Below are 15493 nucleotides of genomic sequence, written 5' to 3'. Positions count from 1 at the left end.
GAAATGGGTGTACTCTACTTCTGCCAACAACAGAAGACATCCAAACAGCTCCACAACAATGTCTCCACATCAGGAGAAATGGGTGTACTCTACTTCTGCCAACAACAGAAGACATCCAAACAGCTCCACAACAATGTTTCCACATCAGGAGAAATGGGTGTACTCTACTTCTGCCAACAACAGAAAACATCCAAACAGCTCCACAACAATGTCTCCACATCAGGAGAAATGGGTGTACTCTACTTCTGCCAACAACAGAAAACATCCAAACAGCTCCACAACAATGTCTCCACATCAGGAGAAATGGGTGTACTCTACTTCTGCCAACAACAGAAGACATCCAAACAGCTCCACAACAATGTCTCCACATCAGGAGAAATGGGTGTACTCTACTTCTGCCAACAACAGAAAACATCCAAACAGCTCCACGACAATGTCTCCACATCAGGAGAAATGGGTGTACTCTACTTCTGCCAACAACAGAAGACATCCAAACAGCTCCACGACAATGTCTCCACATCAGGAGACTTTTTTGGTCTGGAAAAAATCCCCCCAAAATGTGGAGGGTGTAGTTGCCCTTTTATTCAGAACGTTACCTGGGGTAGATTGTTCTCCCCATAAAATGGGATAAGGATAAGTTGTGACAAAAATATGTCGATATCTTTGTTAGAAAAAAATACTATATTTCCCTTGACAGAGTGATGCTGAATGTCTAAAATGCCTCATTTTACCTCACTATACCCCAATACAGTTGTATGGCCGACTTTCTGGAGTTTAGGGGCATTAGGAGCAAGGACTGGCTTATGTGTAACAACAACAAAAAACATATAAAATAACAGTCTATTTTTCCTCAGGATAAATAAACTACTACCTCCAAAATGAAACTGTAACAGAATCGAACTCGTTTCATTTGGTTGAACAAACGACTCTAAGAAATCGAATCAGACATAGCTGCAGCGGTCGTGACTTGTGCGCCTGTCTGCGTGTGGCTGGAGCGGCACTGCAGAGGATTTGCTGCGTGTTTTTTTCCAACAGCGCGCCGACACCCTTGGAGCAGTCAGTGTGGCAAAACGAATTACAGCCGTTATTACAGTTAAACCCATCGGGACGTTAGCAACAACAACCCATACGCAAGAAATATGAGTCACGAATGAGGTCCACAGGATGTCGTTCAAGGTAATCTCAACGTTCTCCTGCTTTTCTGCATATGTAGCTGAGTTGACTCAACACCACTATATATAGATATCCATATTAAAGGGATCTAAAATAGAGCTACAGCTACTACTGCATAGGCTGCCCTAATGAAGAGAGAGTAGCCTAATATAATCTACTCATTACGAATGCTTACTTTCTTTGCGTACATGGTTTCTAATCTGTGCTGTTATGAATAGGCCTATGGTGAGTTATGCGCACGTAAGAAATTAATACATCGCAGGGGCTTTGCGGGCAATAATAACATCGTAATGGAAATTAGATATGCTGCTTTACTTTCGTGGTCATGGTCTTCCCGGACGTATGCAGCGTTCAAAACATCTGGTAACTCGGAATTAAACAAGCTCCGACTGGAAAAAATCGATTTGAATGGTCATCCAACTCGAAATTCCAATTCGAGAACTCCGGCCACTTTCTCGAGCTCAGATTTTCAGACCTGAAGATCACTGACATCATGATTTGACCTGCATTTTTCCAAGTTTCCAGTTGTTCTGGCTAACATTAGCCACCTAACGTTAGCCAACGTTAGCAACAACGCATTGGAATTCGTAACATATACGTTTTGGGAATTCATAACATATTGTACGTTTTTGCAATTCATAACATATTGTAGGTTTTTGAGAATTCATAACGTATACGAAATGTAATTTATCATAAGAAATGGATGATGGACATCCACAAATTAATACATACCATACGAAACTTAGCATGTCTCTGATTTAAAAAACAAACAAATGTAACCTTCATTTAACTGGGTTAGTCAGTTAAGAACAAATTCTTATTTACAACCACGGACGAGAGTGGGTTAACTGCCTTGTTCAGGGGCAGAATGACAGATTTATACATTGTCAGCTCAGGGATTCGATCCAGCAACTTTTCGGGAACTGGCCCAAAGTTCTAACCACTAGGCTACCTGTCACATACAGAATAATACGAATTGCTATGAGACCAAGTGGCAGCGACATGACAGTTTAATCTTAGCTCGGCTAGGGTTTAAGGTTAAAGGGTTAATTAAGGTTAGGGGAAGGGTTAGCTAACATGCTAAGAAGTTGCAAAGTAGCTAAGAAAGTATTATGTAGTTGAACATTTGCTAAAAATGATATGGTGATGAAATTCAAACACAACTTTTGGGTTGCTAGATGTTTGCGTTTTCTCCTGTCTGTTTTAAACATACCCAGATTCATTTGGACCTACATAAGTGGGTGGGAGCTACACACAACCAGACCAGAGACCATATAACCACACCATACCCAATGCAAGAGCATAATCAACGTGTGTGTGTGTGCAAAGAGCCTCTGTCCATATTGATTCTCATATTGATTGTGAACAGGAAGAGCCTGACTGCAACTCATTTTAAATGTTTTTCGCTATAACCCCCATTGTCTGACCAATACCAGCAAAGAAATTACTTGCCCAATTTTGACACCTGTGATGATACCTTAGATAGTGTATTTTAGTCTGGTTACAGGTCTGTTATCTGACACTTGTGTCTGTTCGATGTTGTATCATGTGTGTTTGTCCTACAGAAGGAGACGCCCCTGGCTAATGCTGTGTTTTGGGCAGCTCGAAAGGGGAACTTGGCCCTGCTTCAGTTACTGCTCAACAGTGGCCGTGTGGATGCCGACTGCAGAGACAGTGTACGGATGCTGCATGCCCTGGCGGCTCAGCTGCACGCTTTACCCATAAACCACCTGTGGTAGGAGAGAAAGAGAGAGCTACAACTCTTCTGTGTGTGTGTGTGTGTGTGTGTGTGTGTGTGTGTGTGTGTGTGTGTGTGTGTGTGTGTGTGTGTGTGTGTGTGTGTGTGTGTGTGTGTGTGTGTGTGTGTGTGTGTGTGTGTGTGTGTGCGTGCGTGTGTGTGTGTGCAGGTGTATGTATGTCTCAATAATGTGTTGTAGGTCTGCTCATGTTCAGGTGCTTGCAGTTTCCATGTGTGTCACATCTAATTGTTAATTGTTGAGTGCTATTTGAAATGTAATGCTATGTCAAGTCTCCGCTGATAAGTTGAAGTATGTTTCAGCAACTTTCTTTAGAGATTAGGGAATGTGAATGATTGGGTGGAGCATCAGACAAGGGGTGGTACTTTGTAGGGCTGTGTGTGCAATTATGTTGTCAGGAGGAGAATCAAAACACAAAACAAAACAAAAACAAAAAAAATCTATACCTCCAGGTTTCTTTCATGTGCAGTTTGAATGACATGTAAGACAATGATCTGACTGTACTGAGGTGTTGATTGATTGTGATCCCTCGATCTCTTTCCAGTTTCGCACCACAGCCCTGATGGTGGCGTCCTACAATGGCCACAGTGACTGTGCCAGGGAGCTGATCATGCAGGGAGCTGACATTAACCTGCAGAGAGAGGTAAAGTATACTCCCACTTTAGTACACCTTGGTGTCATTAGAAGAAATACCTTGGTTTTAGTGCTGCTCCTAGATAAACTGCAACCATCTGCTTTTCCGTAGTACAGCGTCTGAAATTAGCGTTGCATTATTGATGTTGCTTTGAGACTAATGTGGTTAAAGTAGAAACAATAAGCAGTAAAGATGTTTGAAGTGTTGAGAAAATGTGTATGTCCTTTTTTAAGGTCTTTCTGACATTGAATGCATGTTTCCACCCTCAGACAGGCTCCACTGCCCTCTTCTTCGCTTCCCAGCAGGGACACAGTGAAGTAGTAAAGCTCCTCTTTGAATTTGGTGCCTCAACTGAATTCCAGACAAAGGTATGCCGTGTCACCTACATAGAGAGAGAGAGAACATCACAGGGAGGCAGGCAAAATATGCTGACGGCAGTGATCCAGTGTTGGATGTCTGCTGTGTATAGTCATATTCTATGTGCCAGTCACTGCGGGATATGTTGCTAATCTGTGTTCTCATGGTTTGGCAGGACGGTGGCACAGCCCTCTCTGCAGCCTGTCAGTATGGCCACTCTAAGGTGGTAGACACTCTTTTGAAGAATGGAGCCAATGTTCATGACCAGCTGCATGTGAGCATCCCTAACACCTGTCTCATCTCACTATGTCTGTCCTTTTCCCACACTCCTGCAGAGCCTCACAGTGTCCAACACACCAAAATCCCACTGGAAGACCCTCTCAGGTTAACGCTGAGTCAGACATGAGATGTATTTTGTTTGATGCAATACATAGAAGGGATTGGATTACTCAGTGTAACTATGTTACATGTTTGTATGAAAACAATACAGTAAGGCCTACATTCATTTCGACAGAGTGATTCTCTGCTCACTACTAGTTATGATATTGGTGATTGACAATAGTGTTTTTTGCATCATTAAAACATCAGCCTCTTTCTCTCCTTTCTATAAGATCCAGTGTACCCACAACAGTGCCATTATATGTGTTACTATTCATGAACAAGCCATACATTGCATAACTTTGTCATGCAGTTGCTTTGCTGTTGTGACATGTTTCTAATATCATGTTTCAGGATGGTGCCACCCCACTCTTCCTTGCTTCCCAGGAGGGTCATGTGACTGTCATACGTCAACTGCTGTCATCTGGAGCCAAAGTTAACCACCCTAGGGAGGTGAGGCCACTCCCCCAAACAATAATAGAGGACTTCAATAGAGGGACTGACTTCTTCATCTCTCTTCTCACCCTCTTCCTCCTTGTATTTTGTCTCAATTTTCTTTCTCTCACCCCCCTTCCTCACTATCCCTCCTCTCCAGGATGGCACAGCCCCCCTGTGGATGGCAGCCCAGATGGGACACAGTGAAGTAGTGAAGGTTTTACTTCTGCGTGGTGCAGATCGGGATGCTGACAGAAAAGTATGTTGTCCTTTAGCAACCCAGTGGGTACACAGTGGGTACACAGTGGGTTGACAAAGACACGATGATTGTCTTCCATCAATATATTCAATCAAGTCATTTATTGAAATGCATTTCTTTGTGTTAGGCATAGTATATATTGAATGGGCAATTAAAATGTCAATCTCTCATGTTTCTTTTGATCTTATTGAAGGACGGGTCAACTGCATTATTCAAGGCAGCTTTCAAAGGACACAACAGTGTCATTGAGGAGCTCCTCAAGTTTTCCCCTTCAATGGGCCTTCTCAAGGTAAGATATCTAGGCAGTGATGCTTTCTCTTTGCCGTCTCCTGTCTCTGGCCATGACCCAGAGGAGTAGTTTTTATTCAGAAGTATATTGTGAAACATTGTATTGTAAAACATTATCAGTGTTTTAGTGATAAGAACCAGCCGTTAGTTAAGTGGCTTCACCATTCCATTTCTCCAGAATGGTTCCACAGTCCTCCACGCTGCTGTCATGGGTGGCAATCATAAAAGTGTAAACCTTCTGCTCGGGGCCAATGCAGACCCCACACTACCCAACAAGGTAAATCACTGCAGTGTGTACAGGGGAGAAGAAGCAAAGCAGAGGAGAAGGATGCATTTTAGGATGTTGCTCTGGTTGATTATTTTTTCATGACTGGTTTTGTTTTCTTTGCAGAACAATGAACTGCCAGCAGATCTTACAAAGAGTGATCGCATCCTGAGTGCTCTGCGACCACAACTCTTAAATGGAAGTAGTTGATGACAATCCTAGTTCCCACCTTAGACCATGGTTGTTTTATGGAGAGAAATGCACCGAGGGCTCCGAACAACAGAGAACAAACTAACAGGATTCAGTCACACTACAATACTTATATGGTGCTTGCTTTCAATTGCAGCTTCAGAAAACACAATGCTATTTGGAGTAAACGTAACTGGACATATCAATATGTAGCCTACTACCAAAATGCATCCATTTGTGGCTAGAGTTATTTTGCCATGTACATCCTTTTGTTTGAGGTGTTGTTCTAACTTTGCTGTATAGTTTTAGTTTCTAAAATATTGTATCCTGGTGCTGTGATATTTCTAAATATTTTGCATTTTTTTATTTCTGCAATTTTAGTAAATGCAATACTGTACATTGGGTTAAATAAAATATGAATGTGGAAGAAAAAACAACATTTCTCCTGTGACCAAGTCATTAACATGTGCTATAATAACAAGTCACTAGAGGTCAGTGTACTTACCGTTGGTACCAATGATCTATATAAACTCTGGATATTTAGATGCTGAGTTTGGCCATTGAGAGACTTTGAAGCCACCGTTCGGCCATATTGGCACTCTCCAGTAGGAGCAGTCCTCCATAGCAATGAATGGAATTCTATGGTATTTCAATTTAATGTTTCAAGGACAAAATTACATGTATTTAAGCATTTTTTGTTGTAGTGGGGACAGTAACATTAGTCATCTCAAAACATTATACAACCAATGTTTTTAGATATTTTAAATGTTTATGTTTAGCTCACATAATATAATTTAAAAGTATGCATTAAGGTATCTGTAATAGAGTAAATGTGGCGAAAACGAATGTAGACGTTAATTAATGCATTTATATAGCTTCTCCCAAGAAATTACCACAGTGGGGAGTGCCAAGATGGAGGCACGGTGGTTTCAACACAACGCCCTTTAATTGTCATCTGGTGTATTTATAAATCACCAAGAAACTGAATCCATGTAAATGTGTCTGATGCTCTTTGTCTGACCTCATTTATCGCATATGCAACGCACATAGATTTTAAGAATAGGCCGTGAAATTGACCGCAGTAAATTGACAACGACAGGTCAGAAAAAACTCTCGTCTCTTTTTGTGTTGATGTCACGTGTAAACCATAGGCGGAAGTGACACTCGACATCTTGATGCGGAAGAGATTCCGAAGAATTAAAGAACTGTCACCAAAATGACAACAAAACACTAACCAGAGCTAATAACGTCGTATTATAGCTATTGCACGTTGATTTACTGAGACGAGTGAAATTCTACGGTGGGTTATTTTTACCATCGTACGTAACCAGCACCCATGGCTAATAACAATTTACAGGTGAGTGAATCTCCAGCCAGATACAAAATAAATAAGTTAGCTAACACAGGATTGTATCGTTAGTCTACTGTGGGTTCATATGGCGTTATTATACGTTTGTCTAGTTAATGTCTCTCTTGACCCAGAGTATTTAATGAATTCGCATCAACTAAGTGTGTATGATTTCTGATTTTCCATTTACAAATGCCATTTTGACATACCTTTGTGACATCTTGCGGAACAAGATCATAACGTCATGATAATGCCCTACCCTCTTGTTATGGTTCTTCTTTAACAGAGCCCCGCAAGATCATGACGTCATGCTAATGCTCGACCCTCTGTTGTTATGGTTCTTCTTTAACATAGCCCATGCATTGTGTTACAGAAAGCAATAGATCTTGCAAGCAAGGCTGCAGAAGAGGATAAGGCTAAAAACTACGAGGAAGCTCTCCGGTTGTACCAGCATTCCATTCAATACTTCCTTCATGTTGTTAAATGTGAGTTGTCTCTTATCTCAGTTCAACTTCCTGTTACTTCTTTTTTCAAGTTCTTAATTTGCATTTATACTGCAAACACAGAACATCTACATAGGCTACTTTGTTTTTCTGTTCCCTTTCATTTACTGATATATGTGTGACTGACATGATTATGAACTGTGCACCTTTGACCTCAGAGTTTGGAATGAACTTTAAATGACCCCATTAGGAGCTATGGATCAACATGAACAATTTGTTCAGGAAACAACATTAACAGTTTTGTTTCACTTTGACATTGAATGACCCACGTGTGAAGATTACCCAGCCTTGGACATAATGTGATGCCAACCTGTTACATTTCCTCTCCCTGCAGATGAGGCCCAGGGAGACAAGGCCAAGCAGAGCATCAGGGCAAAGTGTGCAGAGTACCTGGATCGAGCAGAGAAGCTGAAGGAATACTTAAAGAAGAAGGATAAGGCCCCTCCAGCCAAGCCTGTCAAGGAGTCTGGCTCTGATGACAAAGGGTGAGTGAGCATAAGAAATCCTGAGATGTGTAATAATCCTTACCAATCCTTCATTCTGATCTGATTATTGGTTCTTTTGAACTGTGTTTATACTTTTCATGTGGCATAAAGGTGGGCCTCCTTATCAGTACAGTGATCTCAAACTACTTTGTTTTTTCTTTTGCAGGAATGACAGTGATGAAGGTGAAGGTGACCCAGAGAAAAAGAAGTTTAAAAATCAACTCTCAGGTGAGTTATATTATCAGCTACTTCACTTTTCAGCATTTTAGTGTGGCTCATACAAAGCTTTTATGCAGTATTTGATTTGAATGATAAAAAGCGATATTTGCTGTCAGGGGTGTGAACGTTTAAACTAAATTTGTATCGTTAACGTTTACAAAAATCCTAAACCGAAAAAAGGATGTTCACAGTGCAGTTATCACAAAACTACCACTAACAGGTCCCGATCATCATCATGAAGGGAAAAAAAGAAATTGAACAAATACTTAACCCAACAATGCTGTAAAGTTAGTAGGAGGAGAAATGCTTCTTTCAAATTATTTCCCACAGATATAAAGGGCTCCACACATCATCATTGTTAACCGTTGGAAAAATTTTCGGAGAGTGAGACAGGGAAGCGACAGCAGCGAAGCCCTTTATGGCAATACTTTAAGAAGTTAAATGAGAAGGTGGTGAATTGAGCTAGTGCAGAGGCAGAACAGGAGCAATGCTAAAACATCTGAAAGGGAGACACCATTACCGTGAGCCCCAACCCATTGCTGGCAACAGCGCAGGCCCCCAACAACAGACATTAAACAGGCTCTTCACACGAAAGAAGTGCGATAAGGGATGGAGTGAGAAAATCACATCGCTGATTACAGAAATCATTGCAGCTGATATGCAGCCATGGTTAAGGGTAGAGAATACCGGCTTCAATGTCCTAATGGCATATCTAGAACCAGACTACAAGAGTGTACAAATTGTACAGTGAAATTGTAAAAAAAAAAAAAAATTGTACAGAAATTGTACAATGATTGCTCTGGAAGTACAATGGTCGAGATCTCAAACACCATACGTGGTGTTAACAACAGATTGTTGGATTTCTATGAACACGCTGTCATACATCACCGCAACAAGCCATCACATTGATGAGAAGTGGGACATGAAGTCCCATGTACTAACCACTTAGGACATGGAGGAGAGGCACACCCCAGAGAACCTAAAGATGGCATTAACTACCTTCGTTGCTGAGTGTGTGGGGGACAGTAGTAAGGTGAGCGCCATTTGGTAGCCATGACTGCGGTAGTTTGAACTGCATTGCCACCTAGCGGTCAGACGCAGGACCATGTCTGCATTGTGAGTTCGCATGTCTTTTTTTGTGTGTATTTTTCTCAGTTGAAGCAGAAAAAAATGGCACTTTAAACGTTAAGAACATTTTAACATTTGTTACATCCCCATTTGCCGTACTACATTTCACCAACTTCTATCTATGTTACAGGGGCCATCGTCATGGAAAAGCCAAACATCAAGTGGAATGATGTAGCTGGGCTTGAGGGTGCAAAGGAGGCCCTTAAAGAAGCTGTCATCTTGCCCATCAAATTCCCTCACCTCTTCACCGGTATGAATAATGGAATTCAAGAAACACATAACATTCTAGATATTAACAGATGTATTGTGACTTGCAACAGTGCATCTGACGAGTAAATCGTTTTCAATAAAGAATATCTAAGTATATTTGTCTTTGGTGTCCAGGAAAGCGAACTCCATGGAGAGGGATCCTGCTGTTTGGCCCTCCTGGTACAGGGAAGTCTTATCTGGCCAAGGCTGTGGCCACAGAAGCCAACAACTCTACCTTCTTCTCTATCTCCTCCTCTGACCTGGTGTCCAAGTGGCTGGGGGAGAGTGAAAAGTGAGTGATGGGGCAAGGAGGGTTGGCAGGTTGCTATGCAATCAAATAAATATACTATTTGAAAGGATATTTCTCATACATCCCTATCTCTCTCCTTCTCCTCTGTATTCTTCTCCCACACTGTCCTTTGGTCTCATATTCACTCTCCACAACTCTTTCTATCTTCAGGTTGGTGAAGAACCTGTTCAGCCTGGCCAGGGAGAACAGGCCCTCCATCATCTTCATTGACGAGATAGACTCTCTGTGTGGCTCCAGGAGTGAGAACGAGAGTGAAGCAGCCCGCCGCATCAAGACTGAGTTCCTGGTCCAGATGCAGGGTGAGAGAGCCAGCCACTGGGCTGACAGATTGTGAAGTTACACAAGCCTTGCCTCAGATCCTGATTACCTTGTACCTTGAGTATTGACACAACTGCTTTGGCCACAACTGCTTTGGCACTGAACCTTTTTGTTGGTACGGTGTCACTAGAACAACTATACAACCATTTTTCGTGCCAGATTTTAGCTTTCCTTTTGACTGAATCAGCTGTATATTAAAATAATTATCTCTCTTCTCTGAGGTGTTGGAAATGACAATGAGGGAGTCCTGGTTCTAGGAGCCACAAACATCCCCTGGACACTGGACTCTGCTATTAGGAGAAGGTCAGTGCATATTTATCCTCTGATGATCTCAAGTCCTTTATCTTATTGTGAATATGTATTATTCACCATTTTGGGACCAAGTGACTCTTATTAAGCAGATTGTTAAACATTAGAGATAAATAATGGGATGACCCTTACTGTATCTTCATATAAACATTCCCATATAAGATATCACAACTGTCGTGTTTCTGTGCCTCAGGTTTGAGAAGCGGATCTATATCCCTCTGCCTGAGGGGCAAGCCCGCTCCTTCATGTTCAAGCTGCATCTGGGCTCCACCCCCAATGAGCTCACTGAATCAGACTATGTGACCCTGGGTAAGAAGACGGAAGGCTACTCTGGAGCAGACATCAGCGTCATCGTAAGGGACGCCCTCATGCAGCCAGTCAGGAAGGTGCAGTCGGCCACTCACTTCAAACGGGTATGTGACATTCAAACACGGACAGGGCTCACCTTGGTGCAGTGAATCTTAATTCATTTAATTTTCCTCATCTGATAGTTGTAAAGGAAGCATTGAGTCATGTGAATACTCTGTCAATGAAACATCAGTTATCACAAATCCATGTACCATTTTTGCCCATGCGTTCTTCTTCATACACCCAGGTCCAAGGGTCATCATGGAACCATCCCAACCTCGTGGTAGACGATCTCCTGACCCCATGCTCACCAGGAGATCCAGACGCCATAGAGATGACCTGGATGGATGTTAATGGGGAGAAACTCATGGAGCCCATTGTTTGCATGGTGAGAAGAACCCCAAAAACATAGATATTTTAGATTTTGAACATGAGGGAGCAAGTATGTGATGCTAACTGACCATTCTGATATGCTGTTCACAGGCTGATATGCTGAGGTCACTGCACAACACCAAGCCAACTGTGAACGAGCAGGACTTGGACAAACTCAAGAAGTTCACAGAGGACTTTGGTCAGGAAGGCTAATACTCAACCAGATAATGCGAACACAACTTTCCTTTCTCATATCCTTTTTCTTCACTGGTTCTCAGGCCTGCATTTGCTACTCTACTTTTTCTTCACAAGTAGCAAAGGGGCTTCATGTTTCATGTATGTTAATTTGTTGACTTGCTTTGTTAGTTGCCAATACATACCCATAATAGTGTACCCATAGTATGCAACTTTTCTTTTTACAAAGATAGATTGGTTGAAGATGGTGATTGTCTCAAATAATATGGATTCATGAAAAGTATTTATAATTTATGCTTTAAAACACTAAAGTGTCTGTTTTGGCCTTGATGGCATCAAACAAGCAATGCATGCAATTGTGCATTACAATAACTCCTCCAAAAGTCCGTTACTCCTTGAAGTGCATCTATGGTTTGACAAGATAGATGAGGATTGCCTGTTTTGTTGTACTGTAATGTGTTTGGACATTGTTTACCGATGTTTTTTTCTTTGTTTTTTTCTTTGTATTCATTTTTCTTACCAAGATCTGTAATTTTGACTCTGCGTTGATGGAGCAGCACTCATTGAAGAGGACCATATCATGATTAACTACCAGCAACTTTAATGATTACAATTTTCTTTCATCAGTTTTTATGTAGAGTATTTTCATATTGTTTTTCTGTACGCTGTTTTTGAAAGAAGATGTTAGACTGAGTGCCTTGCTGGTCAAAAGAAAGTAAAAGTACTTTGGAATGGGTTGGTGGGGGTATGTTAAAATGTAATAAAACCCAATGATTATTGATCTTCAAGGGAAATCAGTAATAGAGTGAGCAATAATCCTTTGTAAAGTGTTTTTGACCCCTTAAATTGTACTTCCCACATCTTTGCAGACTTCAAATGTTTTGTACAAGTTGTGCCTTGAAGAAGAATCAATGTGCAGTGCATTTGGAAAGTATTCAGACCCCTTGATTTTGTTAGCCTTATTCTAACATTGATCAAATATTTTTTTCTCATCAATCTACACACAATACTCCATAATGACAAAGTGAAAACTGGTTTTTAGAAATGTTTGCAAATGTATTACAAATAAACGGATACCTTATTTACATAAGTATTCAGACCCGTTGCTATGAGACTCGAAATTGAGCTCAGGCGCATCCTGTTTCCATTAATCATCCTTGAGATGTTTTTACAACTTGATTGGATTGATTCTTGATTCTTAAATAGAAGACGCTTGGAACCACCAAGACTCTTCCTAGGCTGGCCTCCGGGCCAAACTGAGCAATCGGGGGAGAAGGGTCTTGGTCAGGGAGATGACCAACGACACGAAAGTCACTCTGACAGAGCTCCAGAGTTCCTCTGTGGAGATGGGAGAACCAGAAGGACAACCATCTCTGCAGCACTCCATCAATCAGGCCTTTACGGTAGAGTGACCAGATGGAAGCCACTACTCAGTAAAAGCCACATGACAGACTGCTTGGAGTTTGCCAAATGGCACCTAAAAACTCTCAGAACAATATAGACAAGATTGAACACTTTGGCCTGAATGCCAAGCATCACGTCTGGAGGAAACCTGGCACCATCCCTACAGTGAAGCATGGTGGTGGCAGCATAATGCTGTAGGGATGTTTTTCAGTGGCAGGGACTGGGAGACTAGTCAGGATCAAGGGAAAGATGTACGGAGCAAAGTACAGAGGGATCCTTGATGAAAACCTGCTCCAGGATGCTTAGGACCTCAGACTGGGGCAAAGGTTCACCTTCCAACAGGACAACGACCCTAAGCACACGGCCAAGACAACGCAGCAGTGGATTTGGGACAAGTCTCTGAATGTCCTTGAGTGGCCCAGCCAGAGCCCAGACTTGAACCCAATCACACATCTTTGGAGAGACCTGAAAATAGCTGTGCCGCGACGCTCAACATCCAACCTGATAGATCTTGAGAGGATCTGCAGAGAAGAATGAGAGAAACTCTCCAAATACAGATGCGCCAAGCTTGTAGCATCGTACCCAAGAAGACTCCAGGCTGTAATCGCTGCCAAAGGTGCTTCAACAAAGTAATGAGTAAAGGATCTGAATACTTATGTAAATTAGATATTTTAATTTTAATTTTTAATACATTTGCAAACATTTCTAAAAAACAGTTTTTTCTTTGTCATTATGAGGTATTGTGTGTAGATTGAAAAAGTCAAGGGGTCTGAATACTTTCCAATTGCACTGTATATCCTCTCACTTTCCACTATAGCCAATGAAACTTCAGATACCCTATTAAAAAAAGACGCATATTCAGGTAGTTCCTTACTTGGTAATGATTATATTCAGCTGTGTTTCTATAACTTCAGACTTTTCTTTTATAGAGAAAAATGTATAAACCTCAATGTACAGTAGTAGTCTTTTATTTTCTCATTTGAGCAGTTTACATATTGTCTGGTCACTGGGGTGAGGTGAATAGCATTGAACAATGCTAAGAAGGGAGGAGTTTGTCTTCATAAAAGAAGAATGAACGATCATGATGTATTCTTTTGGCAATACTGTTAACATGTATGACTGTGGGTTTTTCTATAATTATGTATTCAAGATTATTTTCTGGGATTTTCCAGAGGTATCCAGTTTGTTGTGTTCTGATCTTGAACATATATGTACATAAAACTATTACTTAATGAAATGACTGATGTTTGGTTTTACTTTACTTATCTTTGGATGAATGTATATTTTTATATATACACTACCGGTCAAAGGTTTTAGAACACCTACTCATTCAAGGGTATTTCTTTATTTTACTATTTTCTACATTGTAGAATAATAGTGAAGACATCAACACTATGAAATAACACACATGGAATCATGTAGTAACCAAAAAATTGATAAACAAATCAAAAAATATTTTTCAATTATTTTTTTTTTGATGACAGCTTTGCACACTCTTGGCATTCTCTCAACCAACTTCATGAGGAATGCTTTTCCAATAGTCTTTATGGAGTTCCCACATGTGCTGAGCACTTGTTGGCTGCTTTTCCTTCACAATGCGGTCCAACTCATCCCAAACAATCTCAATTGGGTTGAGGTCGGGTGATTGTGTAGGCCAGGTCATCTGATGCAGTACTCCATCACTCTCATTGGTCAGAGAGCACTTATACAGCCTGGAGGTGTGTTTGGGGTCATTGTCCTGTTGAAAAACAAATGACAGTCCCACATAGCGCAAACCAGATAGGATAGCTTATCGCTGCAGAATGCTGTGGTAGCCATACTGATTAAGTGTGCCTTGAATTCTAAATAAATCACAGTGTCACCAGTAAAGCACCCCCACACATCGCACCTTCTCCATGCTTCACAGTGGGAATCACACATGCGGAGATCATATTCGTTCACCTACTCACAAAGACACAGTGGTTGGAACCAAAAATATCACATTTGGATTAATCAGACCAAAGGACAGATTTCCACCGGTCAAATGTCCATTGCTTGTGTTTCTTGGCCCAAGCAAATCTCTTATTTGTGTACTTTAGTAGTGGTTTCTTTGCAGCAAAACAACCATGAAGGCCTGATTCACGCAGTCTCCTCTGAACAGTTGATGTTGAGATGTGTCTGTTACTTGACCTCTGTGAAACATTTATTTTGGCTACAATCTGAGGTGCAGTTAACTCAAATGAACACTTACCCTCTGCAACAGAAGTAACTCTGGGTCTTCCTTTCCTGTGATGTTCCTCATGAGAGCCAGTTTCATCATAGCGCTTGATGGTTTTTGTGACTGCACTTGAAGAAACTTTCAAAGTTCTTGACATTTTCTGGATTGACTGACTGTCATGTCTTAAAGTAATGATGAACTGTTGTTTCTCTTTGCTTATTTGAGCTGTTCCTGCCATAATATGAACTTGGTCTTTTGCCAAATAGGGCTGTATTCTATATACCACCCCAACCTTGTCACAACACAACCGATTGGCTCAAATGCATTAAGTAAAGAAATTCCACAAATTATCATTTAACAAGGCACACCTGTT

The 15493-nt window shown here is 41.2% G+C and overlaps 2 protein-coding genes across 3 annotated transcripts; both read left to right on the top strand.

Moving 5' to 3' along the window:
• The first annotated feature begins 983 nt into the window (after window positions 1-983).
• LOC135556447 (ankyrin repeat domain-containing protein 29-like) lies at window positions 984-6172 on the top strand. Of its 2 annotated transcripts, XM_064989654.1 has the most exons (10): window positions 984-1176; window positions 2739-2849; window positions 3475-3573; window positions 3834-3932; window positions 4097-4195; window positions 4654-4752; window positions 4895-4993; window positions 5187-5282; window positions 5460-5558; window positions 5673-6172. In XM_064989654.1, exons 1-10 carry the CDS (start codon window positions 1165-1167, stop codon window positions 5754-5756), a joined length of 897 nt encoding a protein of 298 aa, XP_064845726.1. In that variant the 5' UTR covers window positions 984-1164; the 3' UTR covers window positions 5757-6172. The 2 variants fall into 2 exon arrangements, with proteins under 2 accessions (XP_064845726.1, XP_064845727.1); XM_064989655.1 differs by lacking the exon at window positions 984-1176 and having other exon boundaries at window positions 2756-2908.
• Window positions 6173-6782: 610 nt separating this feature from the next.
• Window positions 6783-14160, top strand: LOC135556444 (vacuolar protein sorting-associated protein 4B-like). Its single transcript, XM_064989650.1, has 11 exons — window positions 6783-7092; window positions 7457-7568; window positions 7921-8071; window positions 8238-8299; window positions 9549-9668; window positions 9803-9959; window positions 10128-10276; window positions 10517-10598; window positions 10798-11017; window positions 11200-11340; window positions 11436-14160. Exons 1-11 carry the CDS (start codon window positions 7072-7074, stop codon window positions 11535-11537), a joined length of 1317 nt encoding a protein of 438 aa, XP_064845722.1. The 5' UTR covers window positions 6783-7071; the 3' UTR covers window positions 11538-14160.
• Window positions 14161-15493: the final 1333 nt, after the last annotated feature.

This window comes from Oncorhynchus masou, chromosome 15, assembly GCF_036934945.1.
Source record: "Oncorhynchus masou masou isolate Uvic2021 chromosome 15, UVic_Omas_1.1, whole genome shotgun sequence".
NCBI lineage: Eukaryota > Metazoa > Chordata > Actinopteri > Salmoniformes > Salmonidae > Oncorhynchus > Oncorhynchus masou.
The sequence above is the reverse complement of the archived record's forward strand: the minus strand, read 5'-3'. Positions and strand labels throughout refer to the sequence as shown.